The sequence below is a fragment of the Nesoenas mayeri genome, assembly GCF_963082525.1.
Source record: "Nesoenas mayeri genome assembly, chromosome: 15".
In the NCBI taxonomy this organism is placed as follows: domain Eukaryota; kingdom Metazoa; phylum Chordata; class Aves; order Columbiformes; family Columbidae; genus Nesoenas; species Nesoenas mayeri.
The window spans coordinates 7,679,583-7,694,196 of NC_137559.1; the positions used below are offsets into that span (position 1 = coordinate 7,679,583).

A 14,614-nucleotide genomic window follows, 5' to 3' on the forward strand; every position below is an offset into this window, starting at 1 on the left:
AGACTTACCTTTCTGTTTGAGGCTGAGAACATACATCAAACTGTTGGTAAAATGTTTCCTGTTGCTTTTTTGTTATCTGCTATCCTGGTACTTGTTCCGAACTTCTTGTTGGCACCTCAGTAGAACTAATATCTTCTGATAAGCTAGAGTGGAGAGAGGGTCTGATGATGATAGAGTAGAAGTAGTGGAAAAAGTGAATGGGAAAATGGTAGTCAATAGTTATGATAAACAGTTTTAAAGCCTATTGAGTTTTGCTACAGGCATTGTTAACCCAAAAGGGTTAAGAAGAAAACAGAGCAGATGGAGAGAGGCTCCTTGCTCTGCCTAATATGGCAGCAGGCAGCTGTACCGCCTGTTTAAATCTTCTGTGCTGTTCTGTTGTGGTTTACTACATAATGTTTACTGGTACTGCTCCTCTGTGCAACTGTCTCTGCCAGGCTGCTGATAGAGCTGTGGTCTGCTGCCAATTGACCTGCTTGCCTTTTGCAGTCTCCAAAATCAGAGGTTTACTCAGTCATTCTAACAATCCTCAGCCCCTTGAAGCCCATCCTGTTATACTCCATCATATATATATATATATATATAGGTGCTTAGGCTCTTTTGTTACTCTGTTTACTTGTGTTTACTCTCTTGTTCTTGGATTCAGTACTGCTTTTTGCAAAACTGCAGCTCGGTGCCTTCCACTGGCAGCAGGTGTGTCCCTTAAAACAAGCAAACAAACAAATCATCATCCCCACTTTCTGCTGCAACTCTTTAGTTAGATCCTGCACCAGCTCAGAAGTGTCCCCTGCTTCTCCCCCGGCCTTGCTCGATGTTTTCTTGCAACGTGCCCATGCATTGGTTGTTCTCACAGCAGAGGGACAGGCACCAGCCACCGAGGAGACTCAAACCCTCAAATCTTTCAGGGGCCCAGACAAACACAGGGTGATGTGGCTGTTACACAGATTCTCCAGCATCCACCCAGATGAACAGCACCTGGGGTCAGCAGCAAGGGACACACAAGGGCAGGCAGCAGAGATGTACAGACCGGGTATTCCAGCTGTGAGAAGGTACAGGGGAGTCGTGGGAAGATGCCAGTAGCGCTGTTCAGAGTGCAGCTATGGAACCTCAACTCAGCCTTGCTGGAGTCTATCTGGTTCCAAATAGTGGTCCTAGATCAGATTATTCACCATTGTACCTTTATCTTGCCTAAAAAAACCCACTCATTCAAAAAAATCCCAAAGTATATAAGCAAACTGCAGCTTTCCTTAGTGTTGTGAAAAGGCGAGTTCTTAACAGAGCTAAAAAAACTTTGATTAAACAAGAAAGCAAAACCAAACTTGCATCCAGTTGAAGAGCTGCTAAACACATGCTTTCACACGCTTTTAAATGTCAAGTATAGTGGCCAAGACTACTTATTTTATCATACAGACATAAAAAAAATTGAAGAAGTCTCTTAAACTGATTGCTGTCAATTTTCTCCCTTGGCAGGTGATGTTCTAGTAAAAATTGGACACGCTAACGTTATAGGATGGACTCTGCGAGAGCTCAGGCAACTCCTGCACAATATTCCTATAGGAACTACTCTGCAAATCAAAGTTTACAGAGATTTAGTTGAAGTACCTCAACACTGGCAAAGTGCAGCAGAATTAATTCCTGAAGTAAAGCTTCCTGTGATGACAGCAGAGTAAGAAGTATTGTACATAACTAGAATTTCACACCTTGTTTATTATTCATTATAGCATAATAGCTTTTTCATTTTAGAATAAAATGTTAGCATAAGGTTTAATTTTCTTTTTCTGGAATAGAAAACTGATTTGAAATAGGCAAATACCAAAAGAAATGTTTACTTTTCCAGTTACAGTGAAGACAGGATCAGGGGCTTTCCAAGAAATCAGACCTGTAAGTTTATGTTTAAATAAATCAAATTATTTGCTACTCTGAAGGAGAAGAAAAAGGATAGCTAAGTTGTAATTCGGCCAAGAGAAAAGCAAGCTATCAGAGTCTAAAGGAAACAGTGTGCAAAGGACTATGGACAATAGTATCAGTTTGATATCAGAGGAGCTTCAGAACTAATGAACTTGTCTTTAGAACAAGTAGTTGCAAAAAAACTTAAGACTCCAAGATTAGTTAAATAAATGCCTATGGGAATTATTGCTTGTGAAACTGATACCACTCTGTGTATTTTCAGCACAAGTGACGATGCTGAGGATGAAGATGATACCAAGTCAAGTAGCGATGATGATGTAAACTTGGAAACTTTTCAGCATAAACCTTTCCAGCCATAGCATTGAATTCACTTATAAGCTATCGTCAATATCCCGAATTTGGCAGATATCTGATACGTGTCAGACACTTAAGAGTAGACACAGACACTGATATGATGCTGTACTTTACAATGATGTTGATGCATTGTGCAACCCTAAGTTTGATGCTGGTGGAGTTAGACCTTCATATGGGGCTACAGAAAACGATGAGACCAGTTCCTCTTCTTCCTGCTTTTCTGCATCAGATACATCCTATCTGGAAGAATCTGCCTTTGTTTCAAAATAGCTCAAAATTCAACTTTTTCAAAACCCACTTTCTGGAGTTGTATCTGTTTTAATACATGTCTAGAACTTAAAAAAAATATCTAAATATCCTAAGATATTTGAAATCATATATTAGCTGTATAAAGCTGCTTTAGCAATGCCCTCCCTCCCCTCAAAAATGTCTCTCAATGCTGCTTGTGGAGAAGACATTCAGAAACACTACCTGTGCTAGTCCCAGAGAGGCAGCAGCTGCAAGCTCTGAAGTCTAATATATTAATCTCTGTTTGAAGGTAAATTTCTTTGTTTGCTTGATATAAGGATGGTGCAGACAGTTTATCAAGAATTTTCCCTGAATGCATGGACAACTGGTGTCAATTACAGTATTTGTCTGCATCACAATTTCTGATATATCCTTTTTTTACATCAACTAAAATTCACCTTATTTTTCCACTGTAGTTTTACATTCACTGTACAGAGCCAGACTTATCAGCATTTTCAATGGGAAAAAACTTAGCACAAAATGTATGAACCCAGCACTTTATTTGATAAGTGCAAGCCCACAATTACTCCAGATTAATTTTCTGGAAGAACTGAATTCATAAATAACACATTAGTAGTAATTTATTTAGAATATAGGTGACTTAGAGCTCAGGTCCATCTTGAATCCACATCCTGGTTTATGTTTTTACAACTCATCAAGGAAAGGAGTATTTCCCAAATCCCCACTAGCTGCCATGGATTTCTTCCCATTGACAAACTTCTTTGCAGCCTGAAAATAAATCAGAAAGATGAATATAAGGAATTATTCACTACAAAAGAATTTATCTTGCTGCTTATAGCCTCAGCTTCAAGTTATTAAAATAAATGACAAATCCCAACACTACTATAGTACATCATCAAGTAAACACTTTTCCTTTTGCTGTTTACATTTACTGGCTTTTAATCCAGCTCCTTGTTCCTTTATAACCTAAACAGGAATGGCAGAATGACAGTGGAATAGAAAAGGCTTGAACTCTTTGAGAATGGTTACTCCTAGAATAATTATTACAGTGCAAGATACAGTGGAACTCTCCTTATTACTAGAGCTATTGCTAGTTGCTACTGCAACAGAAATCAATAGCGGCTGTGAAAAAACAGTTCCATCTTAGAATTTCTCTGATGAATTTCTGTTTGAAGTTTGCTTCAAGTATAAGCAACAACATAATTTGCAATAGTGATGCAGTTATGTAAATTTATCATTGAAAGCCTACTTGTTTTATTAAGTCCACTGAATGTTCTAGACTTGGGAAACCCAAAAGCTTTGACACAGGAGTGTCTGCGCTGGAACTAACATCAGGTTTTCCATGAATACTAGTTGGCAGTTTTGGTAAATTTAAGTGAGGTAGATGAGAATTTGACATACTCCCAGCTACACTAGTTTTACAGTGTATTGGATTAAAGAGTTTTCTGTTAAAAGTAAAGGCATCAAGAGATAGCCAGCTGGGATTTGTAAATGAGTTGCTTTTTTTAAAGACAGTAGATATATGTGTTTACAAACACATATAAATAAGCACAAGTTTTGTATAAAACAACCTTACACAGTGATTAAGGAACACCTGTAGACGCTGACACATACTTACATTCACAACATCAGCACTGGTTACGGAGTCGATTTTTTGAGCCACAACAGATGGTGATGTGTGTGTGCCAGAAACCAAGGACTCTGAGCCAATTTCATTCAGTAACCCTTCTGCACTCTCCACTGACATCAAATACGTAGCTTTTAGCTGATTTCTGCCATCAAACAAAGCATTAAGGATGAGTGAGCATGAAGTCCTGCTATTACCTTCCCCACTATCCCCATGAGTACAATGAGTTTTTTGTGCTTTTCAAATTTTGAAGATTCCTCTCCATTTTGAAATGTTTTCCTTTTCAAATATGGAAGGGTTCTGTAGTTAGGAAAGAGGCACCACAAATTGTCCAAGCATGAAAACAACAGGGTACTTGAACGCTCACTGCCCTGGAATGATCCACCACCCCCCACAGTCAGATCTCTAGCTCAGGAATTAGACAAACTAATATCCAAGTTTAAAAATTAGGTTTAAAATTAATTCCTGTTTCTCATCAAGGGCAGATGTATGCAGAACAATTTTGCTGTAAGTGACAAAGAAGCAGTTAATGTAAATGGTTAGGTTCCTTGTGCAATTGTTCCATGTTCTGTGAAAATGGACGAAAATGGTTTATTACAATAGAATATGATTAACTAGTTTAGTATTTTTGACTGAACTGCAAGGCTCTGCAAATATCACTGACCCTGAATTAGGAGTTTTGGGGGGGGTTTTTTGGTCACTAAAGGAAAAAGAGCAATACAGAAAATATGGGAAGGCATTTCAGAAACGAAACTAAAAAAACCCCAACCAAACCAACCAACCAACCAACCAAAACCTCAAGCAAACCCAAAGAACCTGAAATAAAAACCCGAACAAACAAAACCAGAAAGACCAACCAAAACCAAGAAGGCACCAAGTTAGCACTCTGTGTAACTCCCTCATACTAGGCAGCTTCTTTAAAGAAAAAAAGAAAGAAAACCACAACCCCCCGCCAACTAATAATGCCAAATACAAAGATCCAGAATAGGCCATTTAGCTACTAGTGACTAAAGCACAACCAATCACGTCTAGATTAACATGTTTTGTATAATCAAGCTTTATGTGGAGTCTTGTACGTATTTTATATACACAACAGACAATATTTTCATTTTTCTACTTGAGTGAATCTCTACTATATTGTTATATTGCACAACTACAGTTTTAAAAGCTCAATGCAGTTTAACAATACTTGGAGATCAAGCACCAACTAATGTGCAAAACCCTCTACAAATTAGAAACTCTAAAACTTTGTTGGTATTACTGCATCTCTAAGAGTAATTTTCCCCCATCTCAGGTACTCCAGGGGACATGTATTTTGAGCACTTGGAAGTAACATCACTAATTCAGTGCTTTACACTTGCAGACCCTCATTACTTTGACCATGCAGAAGATTGCTTAATATAATTGTTTCAGGAATTGCTGCAGTGCAACCAAAAGGGAATTATCTAAATAATGCAATTTAGGATTCTAATTTAAATACATCTTAGTACTACAGAGTATGATTAAAATGACAGCATCTGCTGATACTTGCTAATTTCTTACATTGGAACAGTTTTCAGAAAACCTTAATGCTTCTAACAAGTTTTTATTAGGAAATACCTTTAGCAGCGAATCAGTAGAGCTTTGAAAAAAAGATTATTGACAATGTGTCAATTTTAATGCAGGAAAGTGAGCAATTCCCCACAGAAATAATTAGAGGACAATGATACGCTCTGCTGTAAAGAATAGCCTGTTTGACAAGTAGCTACATGTTAAGAAACTTCACTTTACAAGACAGAAGACAGTTCTTTACTCACTTTGCCGTTGTGATATCGTCATTGGTGACACCACCCTGAGCAACTGCCTTTATCTGGTTCATAGCAGCTTTAAGGACCTGAGGAAAATTAAAATAATTTAAGGCTTTTTCCAGCATTAAATTTCAACATGTTTTTTTTCTTATATGACACCTCAAAAACTTCAGGGAAGAGCAGCTGACAGTGTTCGGATTGTTAGCCTGAACTCAATGCTGAACAGCTTTAGAACAAAACTAAACCCACTGTAACAAATGCCAAAGCGAGATACATAAAACAGCATGGACTTAAATTGCAAGACAACATTAATTTGCAGGGTCTCACCATTTATCATGAGAGGATTCAGTTCTGCCAGCTTCAAGAGCCAGCATGTTCCTCATTATATACTTTGGCTTACATACGTAAATCAGCAATTACAGCAGCAAGTCAAGGTATTTTACTAGCTCTAGTTCATATTAGGCATTGGTACTTCCCACAAAGAGTCTCATTCCCAGGTTGCAGAGTTAAATCACAACAGAATGTGCAGCATTCTTATACAAGAAACCAGATTAATTGACTTTTTTCAGATGAATCAGTCATTATCTCAAACCAAAATACTAGTTGGAGGGTTAAGGTGTTAATACTTAAATTCTAATCAGCAACTCACCTCCCCAGCATTTGCAGCCTGGGATATGGTATAAAACCCAAAGAGCCCAGAATCAGAGTAATTAACATTAAATGCAGAAGCCTGCAAAACAAAAATTATTATTAACTGTTTCAAGTATCAGAACAACTCAGTATAAAGCACAGGAAAATAATTACTATATGGATGTAAAATAGTGGAATTCGGGAAGCTAAATTCCACCTGTGCAGAGGAATCTCAGCCTGGAAGGCCTTCTCTGAAATATTGTAACTTGTGCAAGAATGAACTAATTATGATTCTCACTGGAGGTGGTAACTTCTCGAAGGATGGCATACATTTTATTTAGAATATTAGAGTGCAGTAACCCTTTGAACTTACATCAAATGGCTGGGTAGTTGCTTTAGAAATACCCTGCGACAGTTTGTTGGTAACGTTGCTTCCCCTCTTGATAAGGGGTCCAGCCCCTAAAACATGCTGAAGAACACTGAACGCATTCGCTTCTGCACTTCCAACAGCAGCTCCTTCAGTCACAACAGCAGCGTGGACAAGGCTATCACCATTCTGTTCCCTGATTTCACCTAAAAATGCAACGGAATAAAAGGTAATGCAGCATTCAGTTAGAAACTACTGTACATTCAGAGGTATGGAAGGGCAAGATTTCAAGCCAGGAGTTGGTTCCATGAGAGAGAAAGCCAGGGTGTGAAGTTATTGCATGTTCACTCAGGAAAACAGCAAGAAGCTGTTTGTAGGCTGTAGGTCACACTGTAGCTTCCAATCACTGGCCCCCTTTATACTGATAATCCTTACAGGTTATTCCTAACTCTTTTTAAAATTACATACGTATACTAGACACCTAGTACACTATATAGATAGCCTTTTGAAGAAAACATTCAAAAAAGTCCTTTACATTCAAAAATTTTCCTGCAAGCACAAGCCCAAGTACTTTACTGTGCTTTATTTGAACCTGATCCTAAACCACAAATAGTATGAGACAATAAAACTCAGTGAGTCTTCAGATAATAAACATCCAGAAAAGTTGTGTACCTTCTGTTCATAAGAATATTTATCTTGTTTCATAGAAACTGAAGTTATTCCAGTCAAATATGAAATGTTGGAAACTTCTTTCCCCTTTATTTACAGAGCTATCTGATACCTTCACTAAAGAATAGCTATTGGTATTAGTACAAGATGCTGCTCTAAAAAAGCTAAGCATTGCTTTGTCTTTTATGAAAGATGACATTTGAACGGATCATCGTTAAAAAGAAAGCCCACCACCACTTCTAGACAGTTTAGAATGGATTCTTAAGGGAATCTCCCAAAAAAAGCCAAGACAAACCAGATGTTAGCTTGTTTTTCACTTTTAAGACTAAATGATCTTTCCAGTAAAGCTTTGTTGGAGATATGGGTTAAATTTTACTCCAGAACTTTTCATGGAGGGAATAATACTCTACTTAGACTGGAAATGCCTCTGAACTAACACTTCATGCAACTGTAGTTTTCAGCTGCAACTTTGAATAATGCTGTATTTATAATAATCACAAAAGCAGTCATTCAGAACACATACAAGATACATACTTACCCCCTCGATAGACAGCCTTTGCACTAGAAATACCAGCTCCACTCCGGATATTTAGAAAGTGTTCTGCAATTTGCTTTAAGTCAGAGTGCTTTACACCTGCAATACAACAGTTTATTCCAACTGATGTAATGTCATTGAAAAGCTACAGCTGCTACGTAAAAGTGTTGTAAGTATACTGTAACATTTTATTTCTACAGAGCACTCAAAATTCTACAGTAGTTTTCCTTTATAAATTGCAGTGTCCATTAACGAACATACATACCTATTCCTACAAGAGCCATTCTTGCACTTGTGAAATTGTTCTGTACAAAATGGTGAAGCTGCAACAGTAAATTCACATTTTAGGGTGTTTGTATAAAGTACAAAAATGGGAAGTGTGTTTCTGACATCCATTGTTCAGCCTTATACCTCTTAATGCAGCAAACTCCAATGCTCCCAAAAGGAACTGTCCATAGAACAGCATTTTGCACATTCTTCAGTGACAACTACAAAACCCTTTTATACAAGAACACTTGTGTCTTATTAACGGCCGTCCTATCAACACGAAGCCACTGACATTAACCACCTTTCTAACTGTGAACATGAATTCTGTACCCAATATTAAAAGCTACACAGAAATAAAATATTTAAACACCAGACTAACATGATAGCAAATACTGACTGTATATTTGCCAAATTAAATTTCTCTCTCATCTACCTTTGATGAAGAAATTGAAACAGATTTATAATACAACATAAATATTCCTACCTGCTCAGAAGTAATTTTTCCAATTGCATAATCTGGACAATATAGAGGGTTTGCCAGAGCATTCTTATAAGCTGCAGCATGCAAGTTTTCAAGCACTCCTAAGAGAAACAAAGTTTCAGTGGTGATGATTAACATAAAAGACACTTTTAATGAAGATCGTAAATGAAACTAATGTTACCCCGGTGCAACAGAGCTGTGGTCCACTTTAAGGAGCACAAGCAGGTTAAAATAATCCAATACATGTGCAATTTTCATCCAAATCCTCAGGCAACAGCATCTGGTCTGAGGCATTCTATTTTTTTGTAACTTAATAAAACCAACACTTGCATATGCTCAACCCTTTCTGGCCTCAACAGCAAGCTATAAATGTAATCAGTGTTCGGGGGAGGTGGAGCAGTAGAAAACAACAACAAACCCAAACATCTTTTTAGTTAGTTTTAGAATTATCATCATCTCCACTGCACGCATCCTTTGTTCTTGAGCTTGAGAAAGAACTGGCTGTTTAAAATACTATTTGTAGTTTTGTGTGATGTCTCATCCATCTCCCTATTCAGATGAAGGATGCTCATGTCTTTAATTCCCTTCTCATTATTTTTTTCTTGCATCCAGTAGTACTCATTTCCAGGCAAAAGGGAAACCCTATTATTTCCAAAGTTTTTCATCTTGAAGAAACTCCCATGAAGCCAATGAAGTGGATCAGAAAATACCCTTACCAACTTGAGGATTCTGAAATGCAATTGCTTTGTCAACTTTTAGTTGTGGCTGAAGTTCAGTCACTTCCCACGGTCTGAACTCTGGTGCTGTGGTGACGTTCAGAAGGTACTCCATTACTGTATCACTAGATTTAAAAAGTTACAAAGGCATTAAACGCAATAGGCAATTCAGAATAATCCATAAGCAACACATTAACAAAATATTATACCACTCAAGCCAGAGTTGTTATTAGCAATGCTGTACAAAGTATGAGAACTCAACTTCGGTTCTGCAGCATTTGTATGCTTAGTAACATGATACAGAAGCCAAATATTAATACAGTAATTTACTGATTTATTATAAAGACATGAAAATAAGTGTTACTCCTACCCTCTAAAATGATAAGTCTCTGCTACACAGCAGTTTGTAAAGAATGCAGTAATTCAGTTTACAGCATATGTAGATACCTACACATAGTCACGCAGGCATTCAATAGAGTAAGTCATTTTCTCTCTTGTTGAGTATACACTAAATAAGAAAAAAATACAAAATCCATTTTAGAAGAGAACACAGAACCGGATTTTCACACATATTCCCCATTGATTGAATTAATCAGCAAGATACTGACTAGAACGTCTAGTTAACCTTAAATCTGCTTGAGATGACTGTTTAAAGGAGTGATCATATACACACACAGCAGGAAGAGACATAACTAAAACTCATCTCTTAAGTATTCAAGTAATAACAAGCATCTTGTGACCATCAGAATCTAAGATAACACAATAATTCAAGGTGAAACAACAAATAAAGCTGAATAACAAAACTTGATGAAAAACGTGTGTATGTATTAAACAAGGCAATTTAGAAATTATTCTTTTGAGGCAGAAAACATAGTTGGTCTTTTCCAGTTGCTTCAACACATTTGTGATTAATGGGAACAAAAAGGGGTAGAATCTCAAGTTATTTATTTTAACCAAATTCTGTATAAATCAATCTTACTGGATGATTTCAAGATACATCGCAAGAAAGCAGGCACAGCAAGATCTCTCTTTTATTTCTCTTAGGCTTGTTTTCTAGGGTTTAAACTCTGACATCACAAAAGCCAACTCCTGTCTGAATTATTCCCAAAGCTGCAGTATAATGAGTGGTCTCTATTCATGAAAGATGGAGGAAAAAATAAATCTATTGACTTTGGGAAGTTTAATCTTGAAGCCTGAAAAGGCAGCAAGAACATTAAGCTTTCGGGACAAAATATCTCTTCCAGGTACACAACATTTAGATTTTGTTAACTGAATGATATTTCTAAAATACAAATCACGGGTGCACTCTTGAACCTTAATAGAACAAGAAGTACAAAAGACATTCCCTGTCAACATTCACCATTCAAGTACCATTTCCACACTTAGCTTATCCACCTACAGACCCTTATGGTTATTGTTTTGTTTCCTTTAGTCATTCATCTTGTTTGCATTTTACCAAGACAGATTATCTTTGTATGTGGTTACAAACCTTAGGCTACCCCCAACAGCTTCAATGCCACGAGTAATCCGGAAAGAAGATGCTCCTTTAGTAGTCTATTAAAAAAAAAAAATAAAGGCAACTTAAAATTCTGGCTATTTTAAGGACATATTTGCCTGAGGTTGTTCAGTGCTCAGGCAAATTTGAAACAGTATCTGTTTATTTATACAGAGGCTATTTTGAAAAGTTGAGCCAGCTTACTGCATCCCTACTCCTGATCACTTCTTCATCCTTTCTGATTTTCCACCATAATTGCTCAGATATTTGCTCCCCAGCCTCATTCTAGAATGACCCAGGTCTGCCTGGACATTTAATAGGATTGTCTGAATTAGATAAGCTTGACAAAACCAGGGTAAAGAATGCCCACACATACTGTTATGCTCACAGCTGTCGAGGGAAATAATTTTGGCCAGCAGTTGGGAAGGAAGTAATAAGCCACTGGGATGTTATTTTTTCCTTTTTCTGCCTGAAACTGATGTGGATTGAGCCCATGCAACAGCAAAGGCACGTCAGTGGCACTGGGAAGCTCTAACGATCACAGCCTGGCTGGTGTGGAAGAGGCTGCGTTTACATCTGCAGCCAGAGCCAGACAGCAACCAAGAGCAACAGGAACATGGGGAACAGGCACAGCGGGTCACACCCACACGACATCCAGCCCAACGTTCTGTACCTGACAGCGGCAACAGAAGAGGCTGTTTAAATATAACATTCCACAACCCATTCAATGGTATTCCTGCAGTACCTACAGCAGTTATTCCCTTTAGCAACTGTTTAAGCACCTGCTGTCAATGAATTTGATTCTTTCTTAAACCTGATGATATGTATCTGCCCCCACAGCATCTTGTATAACTGAACATAGACATCAGAAAGAAAAACAAGTTTAAAATATCTTGATGGCAGTAGTAAGAGAAACTACTCAGAAATATTCAAAACACACATAAAATTTAGCTTGTATCTGCCACCCAAATTAGTTTTTACTGTGGCTAAAATAAAATCAGTTACATGCATAGTTTTACATATATATGTGTGTGTGTGTGTAGCTTAAGACACCACTGGAGAGCATAATTCTAAATAAACATCACTTCCTGTCTTCCAGGAAATAATGACATTTCTCCTACACTAACCAAGAATCAATGTACATTGTTTTCCAACTTATAACATCTCTTACATTAAATTTTACCATATCATTTCTTTCTGCAATCATAAACCTGCCATCATTTCATCTACTGTGAACATCGTAACAAAGAGAATAAACACGTACCAAATTAGATGCAAGACGAAGCAAGTGAGCAGTTCCCAAGTTACCAGTGGTTTCATATCGGCTGCCTGCTTTAATAAACACACCAATTCTTGAAGCTGGAGAAAAGTTTTCCAGAGATGCAATAATTAAGCCATTTGGTAATTTTGTGATCTGTATTAAAGAAAAAAAAAAGGTTTAGTCACCCACTGGAAGTACTGTCACAGTTCTGCTTTGGCTGAGTTTCAAAAATAAAATAAAAGGAAAGGGAAAAAATCCCAGTATTGATACTGACCTCAAGATCCTCAGATGCTGGAGATAATTTCACTCGTTCTGCAGTTTTTGAGGTTGCAACTTTAGGAGCTACTTTAAGTGAGTAAAGTCTCTTCTGGAAGAGAATGGATTTCCTGAATTAGTTCATGACAGATCCCATTACATACTGAAAAAATAACTAATTTTAAAGTACAAATACAATTAACAACTTCAAGCCTCAGAGTAATAACAGTGATTCCCTTGCAATTCCTTTTTACGCCACTGTTTGAACCTGTGCAACAACTTATAAGAGGTCTCTGGGATGTTCAAGCACAGTAAGAAAATAATCTCTACCTGATACTATAGTTTGTTAGACCACTGTACAGCAATTAACTGAACAAACTGCTACAGCAATCCACATATGCAGAACACAACTTTGGAGATAACCTTCTAATTTATTAGGTGTAGGCAGTTCAACTCCTACAGTCACCCCTCAGAACCCCAAACTACCCACACTGTCTGCTGTGCACAAAGAGGACACGGATGTAAATCCTCAGGCTGCAAAGTAATAACCAGAAGCTGGCCTTCAAATGGAAGAGGTGAACGTCACAAGAGCCCTCCCTCCAGCAGCTGGCGACAGAACTGACAAGACTATTGATTTTAAACACCTCCCACCTTTTTTTGAAGTTTCTTATTCTTGTCAAGTATATTTATTTATTATTATTCTTTTCACATTAAAAAAACCCCAATAACTTCATCCCCTTACATCTCAAACTAAAAACTGAGCAACAGAAACACTGCTGCACTCAGCTGTAGGGATACCAATGCCATAATTCCGCTTGCTTTGCCACAGACTCTGTTTGATGTATGAGTCAAGGAAAGACTCCTTTCTTCTGCCACCACATCCTGGTTTGTATTCTCCCAAGTAGCAAGTGATACGACAAGAGTAAATGGCCTCAAGTTGCACAAAGGGAGGTTTAGATTGGATATTAGGAAAAAATTCTTCATGGAAAGAGTTGTCAGGCACTGGAACAGGCTGCCCAGGGCAGTGGAGTCACTATCCCTGAAGGGGTTTAAAAGGCCTTTAGACGAGGTTCTTAGGGACATAGTTTAGTGCTAGAGTTATGTCATGGTTGGACTTGATGATCCTGAGGGTCTCTTCCAACTGAAATGATTCTGTGATTTGAATTTTAACTTCCAAGCCTACTTATTTACGAATGGCTAGTGCACATCTAAAATTGATTCACAAACATACTGTGCTTCAAAAGTAATTTGCCACCCTACTCCAGAGCATATTTCCAGCAGAGCATCACAGACAGTGTGCAGCAGCCCCAGAACTCTGCCTGCTCCGGGCCCCGCCGCCAAGGGCACCACCTTCCCACAAACAGCTGAAGCCTCCCCAGCCAGCAAGGATCCCCTTGGAGCCCGCTCCCGCGCTCTCTTCGGCCGAACGGGCGGCCCTGCCTCCCCGGTCGCTGCCGGGAGAGGCCGCGGTTGATGCCCCCGGGACCCCTCGCCCCGCCGGAGCTCGCAGCCAGGCAGCTGCGCACAGCTCGGCCCGGGCCGGGCCCGCGGCCTGTCTGACCTTCAGCCCCTCCGCCCCGCTCCGCCACCCGCCTAGCCCGATCGACCCCGGCCTTGACCCGTACCAAGGCCCTCACTGACAGCCCCACAGGCACGAACGCAGCCACTGGACCACCCGCCCGCCGGCGGCTCACCGCCCGGGGCTGGCTGAGGTCAGGCCCGCCCACAGCCCCCAGGGCCCGGACAGCCGCTGTCACCGCCGCCTATGCCTCTCCCCCACCGCGCACAACGCCTCCAGGTCACCCTCACCGAGAGGGAACGCGCGACCATCGGGAAGCCCTTCATCCTCCCGCACCCCTCGGCTCGGCCCTGGCGAGGAGAACAAGATGGCTGTCCGGAGGAAGACTCTGCCTTCCCGGCGCGCTCTGCGCCGCTTTGACTTTCTAGCGAGCGAATGCCGAACTCTACTGCTCCTGCTTGGAATCACGCCTTGAAGGTAGAGCGACACCTGGC

General features: G+C 39.3%; 1 protein-coding gene across 1 annotated transcript; it reads right to left on the reverse strand.

The window, feature by feature from the left end:
• Nucleotides 1-3,083: 3,083 nt before the first annotated feature.
• On the reverse strand, nt 3,084-14,564 carry UQCRC2 (ubiquinol-cytochrome c reductase core protein 2). Its single transcript, XM_080353928.1, has 14 exons — nt 14,411-14,564; nt 12,621-12,713; nt 12,350-12,499; nt 11,080-11,144; nt 10,042-10,098; nt 9,591-9,715; nt 8,878-8,975; nt 8,392-8,449; nt 8,130-8,225; nt 6,929-7,128; nt 6,575-6,655; nt 5,935-6,011; nt 4,130-4,283; nt 3,084-3,279 (listed from the first exon to the last, which is right to left on the reverse strand). The coding sequence occupies exons 1-14, from the start codon at nt 14,444-14,446 to the stop codon at nt 3,196-3,198; spliced, it is 1,374 nt and encodes a 457-aa protein (XP_080210054.1). The 5' UTR covers nt 14,447-14,564; the 3' UTR covers nt 3,084-3,195.
• Between the last annotated feature and the right edge of the window lie 50 nt (nt 14,565-14,614).

What these genes read in the sequence shown, in the direction of transcription:
- UQCRC2 (XM_080353928.1), bottom strand. Translation starts at nt 14,446, where the DNA reads ATGAAGGGCTTCCCGATGGTCGCGCGTTCCCTCTCG. An exon ending in TTCGTCTTGCATCTAATTTG is followed by an intron (nt 11,145 to 12,349) that starts GTACGTGTTTAT and finishes TTTTTTTAATAG; the next exon opens with ACTACTAAAGGAGCATCTTC. An exon ending in AATGGCTCTTGTAGGAATAG is followed by an intron (nt 8,226 to 8,391) that starts GTATGTATGTTC and finishes GTTGTATTGCAG; the next exon opens with GTGTAAAGCACTCTGACTTA.